Source organism: Panicum virgatum, chromosome 6N (assembly GCF_016808335.1).
Source record: "Panicum virgatum strain AP13 chromosome 6N, P.virgatum_v5, whole genome shotgun sequence".
NCBI lineage: Eukaryota > Viridiplantae > Streptophyta > Magnoliopsida > Poales > Poaceae > Panicum > Panicum virgatum.
The window spans coordinates 18,996,003-19,009,686 of record NC_053150.1 but is presented as its reverse complement, the minus strand read 5'-3'; the positions used below and the strand labels follow the sequence as shown (position 1 = coordinate 19,009,686).

At 45.9% G+C, this 13,684-nt stretch overlaps 1 protein-coding gene across 4 annotated transcripts; it reads left to right on the top strand.

Moving 5' to 3' along the window:
- The first annotated feature begins 449 nt into the window (after positions 1-449).
- LOC120678685 (bifunctional dethiobiotin synthetase/7,8-diamino-pelargonic acid aminotransferase, mitochondrial-like) lies at positions 450-13,654 on the top strand. Of its 4 annotated transcripts, XR_005676695.1 has the most exons (15): positions 450-1,172; positions 2,274-2,444; positions 2,561-2,822; positions 2,938-3,021; positions 3,226-3,346; positions 3,727-3,875; positions 9,398-9,492; positions 9,900-10,015; positions 10,095-10,241; positions 10,405-10,538; positions 10,618-10,749; positions 10,887-11,021; positions 12,037-12,149; positions 12,349-12,485; positions 13,263-13,405. XR_005676695.1 is itself a non-coding variant. In XM_039959978.1 (14 exons), exons 1-14 carry the CDS (start codon positions 520-522, stop codon positions 12,326-12,328), a joined length of 2,343 nt encoding a protein of 780 aa, XP_039815912.1. In that variant the 5' UTR covers positions 450-519; the 3' UTR covers positions 12,329-12,428. The 4 variants fall into 4 exon arrangements, 2 of the variants coding, with proteins under 2 accessions (XP_039815912.1, XP_039815911.1); XR_005676694.1 differs by having other exon boundaries at positions 12,037-12,485; positions 13,263-13,654; XM_039959978.1 differs by lacking the exon at positions 13,263-13,405 and having other exon boundaries at positions 12,298-12,428.
- The last annotated feature ends 30 nt before the right edge of the window (positions 13,655-13,684 follow it).

The following is a 13,684-nucleotide window of genomic DNA, read 5'->3' as shown; positions in this document are numbered from 1 at the left end:
GCGGGTGGCGGCGCACAAGAGCGTCTGCATGAGCTCCCCAGCAGCAAGCTCCCTCGGCTCCCCCAGACAGAGCTGCAGAGGAGTGCAGAGGTGGAGCTTGAACAACGCCCATATTGCAAGCGTATGTTTGAAGTAATGTTGTAAGTGTTTCACATGGATGTTGCAAAAATAGATTTAGATATTGTAATGTTCCATTGCTTTTTACTTGTTGCAAGTGTTTATCTGGATGTTGCGGCGATTTTATTCTTCATCAACGAATGGTTAATAAATTTTTTAGCATTTTTTTGTATTGCAATTAATAATTATTTATATTACAGATATATTTTTTCTATGTTGCAAATGTTTTTTTAATATTGCGATGTAAATAGTGTGGGAAAATTTTTCATTTTGACATGCCGACGCTAGCAGCGCCAATTTTTTTTCTAACGCCAGTCTCTAGCGGATAATCCAAAGCTATCACGCGCACCACACTCGCTCTCACTTCTCCCCAAACCCCGTCCAAAACCCAGCTCCGCCGCCATGCTCCGCCGCCGCCTCCTCCGCTCCCGCCAGCGCCGCTACTCCTCCTCCGCCGCCACCGTGCCCCTCTCCGCACCGACCTTCGCCGTCTTCGGCGCCAACACCGGCGTCGGCAAGACCCTCGTCTCCGCGGGCCTCGCCGCGGCCCTCCTCAGCTCCTCCTCCCCGTCCGTATCGGCCGTCAGCTACCTCAAGCCGCTTCAGACCGGCTACCCCGCCGACTCCGACGCGCGATTCGTCTTCGCCAGGACCCCCGCTCTGCTCCGCGGCCGCGCCTCATCCTCCTCTCCCCGCGCCACACGCCTCGTCGCCTCATGCCGCACCCTCTTCCCGTCCCCTGCCGTGGGGGCGGAGGCGGCACCCCTCCACGAGAGGCAGCAGAATGTGGTGGCCTACGGAGGGGATGGGGCGGAGGAGGAGACGAAGGTGCTATCGTGCAGGACGGCGTACGCGTGGCGGGAGCCGGTGTCACCGCACCTGGCGGCGGAGAGGGAGGGAATGGCGGTGGGGGACGATGAGGTCAGGGGTTGCGTGGAGCAGTGGCTGCTGGAGGAAGACGAGGGGGAGGGTGGGAAGGTGTGGAAGGTCCTGGAGACGGCTGGGGGCGTCGCTAGCCCTGGTGCGTCCGGTGCGCTGCAATGCGACCTCTACCGGTGCGTTACTTTCACTGCTTGCAGCGGGTTCTGCTATCTGTTTCTGAGACGTGCTTGTTTCCTTGCTTGATGTTATTGAATACGAGTATAATGTAGTCCGAGCACATTCGGATTTAGAGAACTCTTTAGAAGCATATTTTTATTGCAATATTTTATAAGCTGCTAATAAATCACTGATACAACTTTTGTGCACAAAGCGTATTACGAGTTCTGTGAAATATGAATTCACTGATACAACTTTTGTGCACAAAGCGTGCCTATAATACGACAAATTGTTGGTCAAAGTTTATGTTGACTTTTCCAAATCTGAAGATATAAAAAGAAAAAGAAAAAGAAAAAGAGGGAGTATCTCAGACAGAATGAACAAAGTGACATCTGAGTTTTGTTTGTTGCCTGAGTGGTTGTACATTATAATTCAGGATCAAGATAATTGATCTGATATCATTATTTCATATTCTCTATCAGAAAAATAGTTCAATGAAAGCACCGTGTGTACTAGACTCTTCTATTGAATCTGCAGACCCAATAGTAATCCGTAAGATGGTAGCGTGCAAATTAGAAATAGCAGTCAAGGTTAATGGGTGTGGACGGACTGAATTGTGGTGAACAATTAGCTGTTCTTAATTTACTAGGTTGTATATTGAATATCTTCTGCAAATCTGCAGTGATCCAAAAGTCCACAATTTTATGCAAACGAGCCTAAAAGGGCTAACATGCCTTTTGATCCGTCATCTATCATATCGTTAGTTATATGGGCCATACTCAGTATAAATCTGAAATGCGGAAAGGCACGAGGGAATAGCCTGCTTGGGTCTTATGAAGCAACTTGACTCCTCTAAATACACCACCCTAGTAATTAGAGAAGCCCTGCCAGGAAGCCTTGTATCTCATTCTTCTCTTGTTTCCATCCCCATGTTGCCACTTTGTGAGATCACCTGAAGGACCAACTCACCACACATTTTAGATAAGAATTCAAATGGATTGACCTGGTTACTTCAATTCTTAAATCAACTTCTGATTATTAACTGTTAGCTTGAAGTTTTATAACGTGTTAAGTTGATGTTTTAGGTGGCCATTGTTGATTGCTTGAACTCTTGACAGACCTTTTAGGTTACCTGCTATTCTTGTTGGAGATGGCCGTCTAGGTGGCATTTCATCCACTTTGTCTGCATATGAAACTTTGTTGCTAAGAGGGTATGATGTGAGTGCAGTAATTTTGGAAGACCGTGGCTTATCAAATGACAAATTCTTGCTTTCTTTCTTGAGAAACAGGTTTGCATTCTTGGCCATCTAGTTAATTCTATTATTTTTTTAAATGAATGGTTCCACTGCTCAATTTTTTGTTTAGATATGACAGCTTTCAACTCTTTATTAACTTTGCTGTTTAGGGTACATGTGCTTGGCTTGCCACAAATTCCTGAAGATCCTTTAGATGACCTAACTGATTGGTTTTCTGAGTCATCCTCAGTATTTAATGTTCTCAAGGATGCCCTGCAATCATTTTATTTGAATAGAATTGAGCGGTTAAACAGCATGCAAAGAAAATCCAAGGATTTACTATGGTGGCCTTTTACTCAGCACAATCTTGTCCCTCAAGATTCTGTTACAGTAATTGATTCACGTTGTGGTGAGAATTTTTCTGCATACAAGGTATCTAGTCTACTCTTTATTTATTTTTTCTTCAAAAAGATAATTGTGATGAAGCTCTGGTTACACAGCAAGGTTGGATGAACAGTAAATCCATTATTTCTAAATCTTCATGCAGATTAAAGACAACAAGATGATGCTTGTCCCTCAATTTGATGCATGTGCAAGTTGGTGGACTCAAGGCCCTGATTCCAACTTGCAGGTTTAGTCCTCACATCTCGTGCAGCATGTGAATTTCTTGTTTATCTTCTTTTATTTTTCTACAAGAACTCTGTACACTGTTTTATTGCTAAAGTTGTGTATTTCAACTTTTGACAGGCAATTTTTGTAGCCTAAACTTGTGTACTTGAACTTTTGACAGGCAGTTTTTGTAGCCTAAAGCCCTAAACTTCTCTTTACTCATTAGATTGAACTTGCAAGAGATATGGGTTATGCTGCTGCAAGATATGGTCATGTGATGTTTCCGGAGAATGTTCATGAGCCTGCTCTTCATTCTGCGGAAGTTTTGCTTGGAGGAGTTGGCAAAGGTAACATTTACTCAATTCTAACTGTATGTTACTCAATAGTGGAAATTAATGCAAAAATTAACATGGAGCTCAGAAGACATCTCACCTTCCAAATTCTACTTTTTCTTGGATATATTTAGAGCTTGTGTGCTTGATGATAGTTACTTTTACTGCAAGAAATGAGGCAATTATAAGGATGCCAGCAAGGAACGAGACATGCTTATGAGTCATATCAATCAATAGTTTAGTTTTGTGTAGTATAGCATTATTTCTTATCGCGTGCCTTTATTTTTATCAACTCTATCCACATTGTAGTATAGCATTATTTCTTCTTGCATGGCTTTATTTGTGTCAAAGTTGTATTGTCTTATTTGTGTCACAACTTCCCCCCTTTTTGTCAGGTTGGGCTTCTCGAGTCTATTATTCAGACAATGGGTCCACTGCAATTGAAATTGCTCTGAAGATGGCATTTCGTAAATTTTCACTTGATCATGGAATTCTAGCGGATAGTGAAAAGAGTATCAAGAAAGAAAGGAATATTCAGTTGAAGGTCTGTTACTGGCATACTAAACATCCTTGGCTTCCTTGCTTGTTTTTATCAATTGAACTATAAATAAGTTCACTGCAAGGGATTTTTATTTTCGTTTAGTGAAAATTGCAATTAATATTTGTTTGTATAAGTTGATGCTTAAGTTTCTGGTTCACCAAATATGCTTGGACAATATTTTTCAAAATTTATTTTGAATATTTTAGTGTAAGGTTGTTTAATGTTTATCACAGAAAGCGCATTACTCGATATGTTAACTTGAATAATGGACAAGATGAAAATGAGATCAAAACAGTTTAATCATAAATACCAAGTGTTATAGTTAAACATGGATCAAATAGAATTATCTGTTTTTCTTTTTTGTGGATTATTTCTTACTTCTGTTAAATCTATGGTGAATTCCTGTCAAAATAATATTTTGGAATTATGGTTAGGCTGATGATTAAGGTATCTGGGCATATTGCATATAGGCCAGAAACCAAAATAAACAATTAAGTGCCAGCTGTGAGTGTGAGTAGATGATTCATTTAATGGGTAATAAGAGTACACTCTTGTGTTCTATAATTAAATAAAAATCTGCATGTCCCTTTGTTGCTAGTTGCTACTAGGTTTCATATCTTGAATTTTTCATGGAATCATTTTTACGATTGACACTACTTTCCTTAGCTATACCTTTGGGCTTCCCCACCCCTTCCCACTTCTTTTCAACCCTTTCCCTGATTCCCTGCTGCTTTGCTGGTGTCCACTTCATATTGTGGTTCTCTGATACCATCGTCACAGGTCTCGAAATCCTTTGTAAATATTAGAGTATATTTGGTAGTTGTAGATATATGTATCGTTGTCGGTACCCTGTAGCAGGGATACCCACTCTTACTGCAGCAAGGCAGGACCCGCGTAGTTATCCGTAACTACGCGTAAAGGACGGAGTAGCCAGGCCCCACCGGTCAGGCTCTTTCCTCACCAGGCCAACGGCCCCGGACCCGTTCCCCGCCTGGGGATGGGTCCGGAGACGCCACGTGTCTCTAAGGAAGGGAAGCTCCGAGCTGACAGCCGAGGCCTCGGACCCCCATAGGGGTCCGGGACCTCCTGCGCCCATCCGGACCCCCCTTACCGCGTGGGGGTCCGGAGCCGCCACGTGTCCCGGAGGCACGGGCGCGGGCTCGTGCGCGAGTCCTCCGCAAGGAGACTCGCCCACCCACCGCATTTAATGCGGATGGTTGAGGCGTGCTCTATCGCCGCGGCACGCGGGACAGCCTTTGTCAGGCCTCACTGTGCACCGCGTATTACCAAGGTACACAGTGCAGCCGCCTGTGCCGCGCCCACGCAGAGCCCGTCCGCAGCATTAAATGGATACAACGGCACGGCACTTTTCCATCATGCCGCCTACGCCGCAAGCTACACAGCCATTCAGCTACGTGGCAGGCGACGCCACTAGCTACGTCTGGCATCGTCCCGACAGGACAGCGCCTGGACATGATGAACGAGGGACTCCAGGAGCAGGCAAGGGATTCCAGGAGAGAGATCCCCGTTGCCTGCGACGCCATGATGTATGAACAGTACGTTATTTTATACTACATCGTTGGGCCCACTTGTCGGGGTCCCAGCAGCCATGTACGCGCCTCCCTTGAGATATAAAAGGGAGGCGCTCGCTGGGCACGCCCATACTCAGACAGGCTCTCCGGACACAAGCTCTCGCGAACTCTCTCACTCTCGTGGGGAGGCAATACAACACGCAGTGGACGTAGGGTATTACGCTCCGGCGGCCCGAACCACTCTAAATCTTGCTGTGTTCATCGTGTTCTTGAGTGAGATCCATCTGGGACTAGCTAACCCCCGAGTACACACCCTCTGGGCTAGGGCGGGTGCCTTCCGCCACCCGGCCGTGGTTTGCAGCACCACGACAATCGTAGACTGCCATATGTATCCCGGGGAGTCATGCCCCCCAAGTCATGTACTCTTATATATACTAGCCGAGGCCTCAATACAATCCATCAATTACACCAATTCTATTCCTCCTACATGGTATCACGAGATTAGGGTTTGGGATCCTAGGCTAAACCTTCCGCTGCCGCCACCCTCGCCCCTGTCTTCCTCACGCCGCTGATCATCCTCCACGGTGCGCCCCCAGAGCGCCCCCTCGACGGACTTCTAGCGCGCCCTCGGGGAGATCACCCATGTCGATCTCCGCCGGGGGCAGCGCCCTCTTCGATTTCCATGGCGGATCCTGTTAGTCTGCCACCCCCATAGTGTCTAGCAGCATCAGATCGGAAAGTACCTCATCATCCTCCATGGAGACGTCGACGACACCTTCGTGCTGCGCTGCCGTGGTGGTAGTTGCGACCTCCAAGTGCTCGCGCTCTACCCTGTGCTGCCGTGGTGGCAGCAGGGGCTCGTGCGCGGCGCACACCTCGTCGCTGGCGGACTTCTTGGCTGCCGCTCCGCTTCCACCCGCCACGACGGGATCCGCCCCAGGCTGGGAGCCGCTCACTCCTGCGGGATCCGCCGTTCCTCCTCCGGTCGTCGCCGCCGCCCCTGGCGGGGACCCGCCACCCGTGCGGGATCCGCCGGCGCCACCCCTGGCGGGATCCGCCGCCCTTTCCGGTTGGGAGCCGCCGCCCCTTGCGGGATCCGCCGGCGCCGCTCTTGGCGAGATCTGCCCGCCCTTCCTGCTGGGAGCCGCCGCCCCTAGCGGGATCCGCCCGCCCTGCCCTCCACATCGCCACATGCTGGACCGTCCCCGCCCTCTGACTCTTTCTACCTCGCACTCTGGTTTTGACCATGGCGCAGAAGAGATGGAAGAGGATAGGGGTGAGGGTACCCCGCCGGCTACATGCACCTTGAGGTTCTACACGACTCGTTGCTGCTGTATGTCTTTTTGGTTTACTCGATCAGAGATCGGGATTGCGTCGCCCGCCGCTCGTCGACCTCGCGCCTCTACTTCGACGTCGGCGTCGACTTCACCGGCCTCTTCTTCCTCTCCGACCCTGTGGCATGGCGAGATGGCCGGCACCCTAGGGGGCGCTCGTTTGCGCCGCCGCCTACATCGCCACCTCGTCCGCACGTCGACCTTCGCGGCTCGTCGTCGCCTTCACCGATCGGGATGCCTTTGCCGACTTCGCCCACCGTCGTCTAGCCTCACACTATTCGGTCTGATCAGCCGACGTGCGTGATCCACCCGGCTCCCGTGATGTCCGTCCTCGTCGAGCGCGCTCTTCACCGAGCATGGAGGGTTGTCGCTGCGTCGCCTCTTCGGGCAGCAATGGCGTCACCCCGTGGTCTTCTCCGCCGTTGCTTCCTCACCGCCGACGACCACGTCCCCGACCTCATTATCGACTCGTCACCAGGGTTTTATTTCCCGACCGGTAACCGGTAACCGCCGGGCTCCGGTTCCGGTTTACCGGACCGGTTTGACCGGTTACCGGTCGGAACCGGTTGAATTCAAATCCAAATTCAAATAAATTCAAAAACTCCCGTGCAACCGGTTCCGACCGGTTTACCGGCCGGTTTGACCGGTTTACCGGTCGGTTTGACCGGTTTGAATTCAAATCCAAATTCAAAAGCTCCCGTGCAACCGGTTTACTGGCCGGTTTGACCGGTTTACCGGCCGGTTTGACCGGTTTGACTGGTGGGCCTTAATGGGCCGGCCCATTTTTTTCGTTTACTTTTTTTATTTAACTTTAAATCCCCGCAAACTATACTAAATGAACGAATTTTTGAGAAAATTTGATACCATTAGATTCATCGCAACTTGAAGTATTTTTAGGAATTTTTTGGGAATTTTTCATTTTTTGAATTTAAATTTAAATTTTGAATTTTGGCCGGTTGGGTACCGGCCGAAACCGGAACCGGTCCGGACCGGTTTGACCGGTAACCGGTCAAACCGGACCGGTTCCCACCGGTAAGGTTAACCCTGCTCGTCACTGCGCGCCCCGCGCATGGTCTTCGTCAAGCTGTACGAGTTCTTCGCCGTCTCTTTCGAGCGCCGCCGCCGCGTCATCCGGATCATTCGGCCTTGTGCTGAAAAATCTGGGTTCCCCAACTCGCTTCGTCTAGCACAACCACGTTGCCAGCGTCGCCATCTCGTCCCCAACTACTTCGTCTACTCCAGCAACAGCAGGCGTTGGCATCTTCTACCTCGCCTTCTTCTGCCCCTGCGACCGCCATGGAGGCCTTCTCTGCTGGTCCCCCTCGGCGACGGCGTTTGGTTGTGCATCCTCCCTTGCACGTTCGGTATTGGCAACACCGGTGCGTGCCCATCGTCCCCGATGCGTTCCCAAGCCTGGCAAACTCGGGCATGTGTCATCCGATGGCCTGACTGCATCGACTTCGGCATCGCTCCCTCTACGACTGCCTCGACGCGTCGCCATCTTCGTCTACGGCGTCTTCTCCATTACGCCACCACCATGGCGTCTCCTCGTGCGCCCACGGCTTCATGTGCGGCTACCTCGTCTTCGGCAACCTCGACAGCTCCACGTCGACCACGGCTATCCTATGCACGGCATCTTCAACCATGGCTCCTCGCCCTTCAGCTCGGCTACCTCGACATCGGCACAAAGGGCTACCATCCGCATGAGTTACTCGCCGATTTTCTCTCCAGTCGCAGCATCCGCACCACACCGACGTTATGACTGTGGGGGATGTTAGTTCGTTGGCTCCTGCTTTCGGCTTCTTCTCCAGTCTCACCGTCTGCGGTGCTCCCGCTGTGACTGCGGGGGAGTATTAGAGTATATTTGGTAGTTGTAGATACACGTATCGTAGACTGCCATATGTATTCCGAGGAGTCTTGCCCCCCAAGTCATGTACTCTTATATATACCGGCCGAGGCCTCAATACAATCCATCAATTACACCAATTCTATTCCTCCTACAGTAAAACTTGTATTGACTCCATGCTCTCCTTGGCAACACCAACATGGGAACATCTTGCAATGCTGATGTTTCCATACCTTCATTCCAATTGTGCCGATCTTGGTGACCAAGTCTATTTGGTGATCATGGCACTCACTCGTTGCTAGTTGTTCTCATTCGTTGAGCGCATTGTTCTATGGCATTCACTCCATCATGCATCATTAACCCTTTGCAGCAACTGTTCACCCCTCTGAACCCGTGTTCATCTCATCTATGCTTATTTCAGCGCCACCTCCCACTGCATACATGCCACAGCTAGGAGCACACACATGGTACATTTTGGGTATTGTGATCTACAACGGCCAAAATTTTATACTAGTAATTTTAAGTCAGCAGATGACAGTAGAAAAAGACCTTATGCCCCATAAATCTCATCAATATAAAAGATAACATTGTTGAAGCTTAAATCATTATTACATGATACAAAAATGATTATCCCTTGTTTATTCTTTACCATTGGCAGCCCAGTTGATCGCAATAACCCATCTCTGTTTACCTGATTTGTCATATTTCGATTATATTTTAATATTTATTGGGGACAAATTAACGAAATGTTGAGTATAAACCTCCATTTTTTTTCATCCTAATCTGTGTTCTTAACAATTAATTCCTCTCTAGGTCCTTGCTCTAAACGGTTCCTATCATGGTGATACACTGGGCGCTATGGAAGCTCAAGCTCCATCAGCCTATACGTCTTTTCTTCAGCAGCCATGGTATGCCTGAATTTGAGCATTGTAGTTACTATGTCAGAAACAAGTGGACTAAGGGGCGCCATCACACCATATCTGGGCCTCCCAAACTAATCTGGACCACATAACACACAAACTTTTTGGACCTTTATACTTTTCTGCAGTTCTCTTCTGAACTATGCCTTTTTGTGTCTCTTTACTATGCTGAACTGAATGTCTAGGTATTTATACTTTTCGGTAATGATTCTCTTTGCCAACCTTTACCTTCTCTGTACTAGCCATCTCTTTAATGGCCTGATGGGTTTTTTTTCTTTTTTAGTTGTCCTAGTAACTTATTAAGACTCGAGTATATCCTTGGTTTTTTCAACTACCAGTCTTGTCGTTGGTTATATCAGTAGGCCAAGATCAGTTACATGAGATTTGTTTTGAAGGTACTCAGGTAGAGGACTTTTTCTAGATCCTCCAACTGTGTATATTAAAAGTGAGATGTACAACCTTTCTTTGCCCCAGTCAATGCCGCATGATCCACAGACTTCTGGTGATACATGTCAGTGACTTGTGTTTAACATGTCAGATCTAATTCCTTCTGGGTTTTTATTTAACTTGTTCTTTGATTGATAATGCAGGTTTTTCTTCACAAGCTGAAGTCTTTTGCAAGAGCAGGGACAAATCATCTGCTGCTGATTTATATTTCTCCTATATAAATCAGCAACTATCAGAATTTTCTCTATCAAGCAATTCAGAGTATCTCGCAGCACTAATTATAGAACCAGGTAAATAAATTTCTCCCTTTGATTTTTTTTGGAATAGTTATCATTTTTTTGCTTATTCTCCATCAGTCTTTAGTTCATTTACAATCATACTAACGGCTAACAAAATTTCAGTGCTTCTCTTTGATATTTACTGGTTTAATCTCATTAACTTTTATTTGTGCAGTAATACAAGGTGCTGGGGGAATGCTCATGATAGATCCCCTTTTCCAGCGAATACTTGTCAATGAGTGTAAAAGTCGAAAAATACCTGTCATATTTGATGAGGTATTTACAGGATTCTGGCGTCTTGGTGTGGAGGTATATGCAACATTTCAGGGAATGGAATAAGATTTCTTTTATTTTGTATTTCTCATAATCTTGATAACTTCTCTTTCAGTCTGCTTCAGAGTTACTTGGGTGTTCACCAGATATTGCTTGCTATGCAAAACTGATGACGGGGGGAATTATACCATTAGCTGCAACCTTAGCTTCAGAGGAAGTTTTTGAATCCTTCAGAAGTGACTCTAAGGTACTCATCTTGAATGTGTTTGCATACATGGCCTCAACCATCTTGAATCATGATCTTTGATGTTGTGCATGTGAAAAGTACCACAACAATCTGTCAGTACACATTAGCACTGATATTTTTTTTTTAATCTGGTCCAGCTTACGGCGCTCTTACATGGTCATTCCTATACTGCTCATCCCATGGGTTGTGCTGCAGCACTAAAAGCTATCCAGTGGTACCGGGATCCATCCACCAATTTGAACATTGATGCTAATCATATGAAGCTAAAGGAGGTAATGAAATGTGCTACACTGAATAGTAGAACTTGTATTTTTATATAACTCACATTAAGGTAGACCAGAACTATGGTTTGTGAATTTTTCTCCGTTTTGAGTGTCCTTGCCTCTTGGATATATATGGTGCTGCTATATAAGTACGTTTCTTGATTTGAAGCATGGGATACTTTAAAAAAACAAGCGTGATGAGAGTGATTAGTATGCTATCCAGTTTGGAGGAATATTCCTCATAGATGCTGGATGAAGTGAGTGAGTGCTTTTCTGTTGGATGAATCCACTTGTTCTAATCATGATGGTTAGTAAGTGGTTGTTGATAATTAGCACATTGTATTACTAATTATCGTATTCATTATTGTAAGATTATGATTAATAAGTTATGTTAATGATTAGTATATAATTGATGCGTTCATTATAGTATGATATGTGCTAAGTAGCATTTTTGTTAATCACTCCCGCCATTTTCAAATATATGACATCGAATAATTAGCTGGTCCTAAATATTATTTAGGGAGCAGTGGTTATTGTGGTAAGATTAGCATTGATTTTATCAGTGCTTTAGAAAAGAAGTAGAAACGCTAAAATAGCCATACAGAACACACACACCCTGGGTTTAAGTTACGCGCCCGTGCTAAACATGAGGCGACCACAACTACCACCACACGCTGCTAACAGCCAGGTCGAGCAGCGACCAGACTCGACAAACCCTTGGTGCCTGCCAGCATTCAGTCATCAACCTCATTCTGTGCCAGGAGATATAGTTAATCTCATTATTCTCATCCCATCCACCCTCATCTGACCAACAAACGAAAAAATTGCTCATCCAAAAAAAAACATGGATTCCCCTCCAACCTTGCCCTCAAACTAAACATACCCCATTGAACACAAACTTTATTATACAAGTACAATATGATCCGAACGAGCATGTCTCTTACGTTTACATTATATCTGTCAAGTCATGCATTCAATTATGCATTTAAAAATACAAATGATAATGTTCACTCTCGATTTGCAGCTATGGGACAATGCACTTGTGAAGCAATTATCATCACTACCGAATGTGAAAAGAGTGGTCTCAATAGGAACTCTCTGTGCAATTGAGCTCAAGGCTGAGGGATCGGATGCTGGGTATATCTCTTATGAGTCTTTATAGTAAAAGCTTAACTGATGATTTTTTGGTATTTTTTCTTTGCATAACACAACTTTTTCAAAGATAATTCAATGATGGTCAGTTTGCCATTGTTTTTCTGTGCTGAGTTTTGTTATGGTCATTTAGAATTTTCTCTAGAGAATATTTTCTGATATAAAAAGGGCGGCCTGGTGCAAGTGGTAGTGCTTGCCGCCTGTGAACCGAGAGGTCACAGGTTCGAGCGGTGGTCTCTACACATTGCACGGTGTGTGAGAAAGACCTCCCGCTAATAACCTCTCCCAGATCCCGCACAGTGCGGGAGCCTACGGCACTGGGTACGTCCTTTTTAATATTTTCTGATATAAAAGAAATTTATTGAAATTATTGCTGTGGTTCCAGTTTATAAAAGCATGAATGCATGATTGATTTATTCTCCCATTGTCACCATTTGTGTATTTTAAGCAATCCATACTGCATACCTGAAAAATGTGAGTAATCCATTCCTATAGTATGGATTACTCACCTCTATGTAGTGATTTCGTGACGTCCTTGCAGAAGATGACCAAATGGGTTGACTGTGGGAGGTTCCTGGCCTCTTGGCCAGTTTCCTGCCATGTTGGGTGGCTGAAGGTAGATGAGAATTTAGAGAAATGCATTGGGGGCATAGATTGATCGTTTTGATTTGCGTGGACGATAATGACAGCTACCATATATGGCGACCTAAGTACCTAACAATCCAACTAATATCTGTAACAATCTAAGTAACAAATTTCCTGACGGTAACTAATTGAACATAAGGAAGTCAAGCCTGATCTTCTGTTGATTCTTGAGCCACCACCTCTACCCGAGCAGCTCGCCTCCTCTGCATTTGATACTGGATGCCATATATTTTAAAAAAACATGTACATGATTGCTCTAGATTCACCACAAATAATGATGGATCATTTTCTGATCCCATCGTTGCTATAGTAACCCAGGCTCAATTCTGGTGCATAGAGGTTCTTACAGTTTCAGTTTAGGAAAAACATCCATGCTTAATTGTGATAATTTATAAGTAATGCTGGATAGTTATTTATCATTATGCTATGAGTTTCATGCTGTTCCCTTTCCAGGTACGCGTCACTCTATGCAAGTTCCTTGGTACAGCAACTCCGCAGAGAGGATGATATCTATGTCAGGCCCCTGGGTAACGTCATATACCTCATGTGTGGCCCGTGCACACCTCGAGATAGCTGCTCTCGGCAACTCCTCAAAGTACACCGCAGACTCTGCGACTTCAATAGAGTCCAGTGAGAATAATTGCGAGCAGATGTTTAAGTCTGGACAGCCTTATGGCAACAGTTTTAGGCCATCAGTTAACATGTCTCTCTCTATGAGCACACGGCTTCCTGCAGACTATTTTTGGAGCGTAGTGTAGAGAGATTCAAACCTTCGATCTTGTGATAGTATGCAGATTTTATTATTGATTCTGAAATTTGTTCTATGCAGCGGGTGCAGTTGCTAAGCGTGCTGGTCTATTGATTATTATTATCTT

Coding starts and splice junctions, on each gene's coding strand:
- LOC120678685 (XM_039959977.1), top strand. CDS start 520: ATGCTCCGCCGCCGCCTCCTCCGCTCCCGCCAGCGCCGCTACTCCTCC. Junction 2,445..2,560: donor CTTTCTTTCTTGAGAAACAG/GTTTGCATTCTT, acceptor TTTGCTGTTTAG/GGTACATGTGCTTGGCTTGC. Junction 2,823..2,937: donor AGAATTTTTCTGCATACAAG/GTATCTAGTCTA, acceptor ATCTTCATGCAG/ATTAAAGACAACAAGATGAT.